We start from the raw sequence: 1,232 nt of genomic DNA, 5'->3' as shown, positions 1-1,232 counted from the left end.
TCAAACTTGAGCTATTTATTTTTAAAAATGTTATAGAGTGTCCTTTTTCCATCTGTTTTCTTTGTATTGTTTTACATTTATATCCATTTTCACCTTTGTCACCGGAATATATAGCAATACGTATCTGAGATTATTGATCATTGAATACTCGAATTCTCCTTCCTTTTCAAAAAAGTGATATACCGTTTAATGATCGAAAAATGAAAACCAAAGATGATTATGATTGAAACAAAAGATTAGCTTTTACTTATCCATAGGAGGATTATACTTGTATGAACTTTCATAGATTACATTAGATTTCTTTTGAAGATTAGATATTTCCTTTAGATTTAACGTCTTTAGTTTTATCAACTAATTTTACATAAAAGTGCATTTTTGTTCTTCATTTTCTAGGCTACATTATATTCTTCAAAAGAAGTAAGCTTCCTAATTTTCTGCCATGGTAGGTCCCACACCACTGCCAAGTAGTTATGGAGCGAGTCACAATCCTTAGCATTGATGACCAGTCGATAATTTTTTCCAACAACAGCTTGGCTTTCTCCTTTTATTATTTCTTGAAATTCTAGTTTTGTCTTCGCCTCTTTATTATGCTCATCCATTACAAATTTTCCTATTTCCACCACCTCAGGATCCGTTAAATTGGTTATGGGCTTCCAACCGCCAAAGGTAACCTTTTTCGGACAATCCTGTGCATCAGAGAAATAGAGGAGAATGGTGGCAATCACCACTAAGAGAGTCCCATGGATGGGATTGAATTTGATGGCCATTTTTTCTCTTTGTAAGGAGTGAATGAATTAAACAGCAACATTGTGAGTACTTATTTATAATGGAGAACTCACACTATAAACAATTTAAAAGACTTCACTTTCATAACGTTTCATGAGTTGATATAAAATAATAAATACTCACCTTTTGGAGTAAATTTACAGTTATAACTTTATATATGCATGCATTGTCTAATTTCTTCATTATTAAATTCTGAAAACCACCATATATTATAAACATACTAACAAATAGGAAGCCGTCCTGCACATGAGCCCAATAATAGGGCCAAAATTTTGAAGTTTATGTTTTTTGTGATAAAAAATGTCATTATTTTGTTATTCAGAGGTATTAATTAAAAAAAGTTAATACATAAAAATGTCCCTAAACTTGACACCAAATTATAACTTTGACCTTAAACTTTGACAGTGCACAAATATGACCTTTAATTATTCAAAACTGCACAAATA

At 31.0% G+C, this 1,232-nt stretch overlaps 1 protein-coding gene across 1 annotated transcript; it reads right to left on the bottom strand.

Moving 5' to 3' along the window:
* Positions 1-201: 201 nt before the first annotated feature.
* LOC107874763 (cysteine proteinase inhibitor 5-like) lies at positions 202-773 on the bottom strand. Its single transcript, XM_016721508.2, has one exon. It carries the CDS (start codon positions 765-767, stop codon positions 390-392), a length of 378 nt encoding a protein of 125 aa, XP_016576994.2. The 5' UTR covers positions 768-773; the 3' UTR covers positions 202-389.
* Positions 774-1,232: the final 459 nt, after the last annotated feature.

This window comes from Capsicum annuum, chromosome 6, assembly GCF_002878395.1.
Source record: "Capsicum annuum cultivar UCD-10X-F1 chromosome 6, UCD10Xv1.1, whole genome shotgun sequence".
Lineage (NCBI taxonomy): Eukaryota > Viridiplantae > Streptophyta > Magnoliopsida > Solanales > Solanaceae > Capsicum > Capsicum annuum.
The sequence above is the reverse complement of the archived record's forward strand: the minus strand, read 5'-3'. Positions and strand labels throughout refer to the sequence as shown.

Coding starts and splice junctions, on each gene's coding strand:
- LOC107874763 (XM_016721508.2), bottom strand. CDS start 767: ATGGCCATCAAATTCAATCCCATCCATGGGACTCTCTTAGTGGTGATT.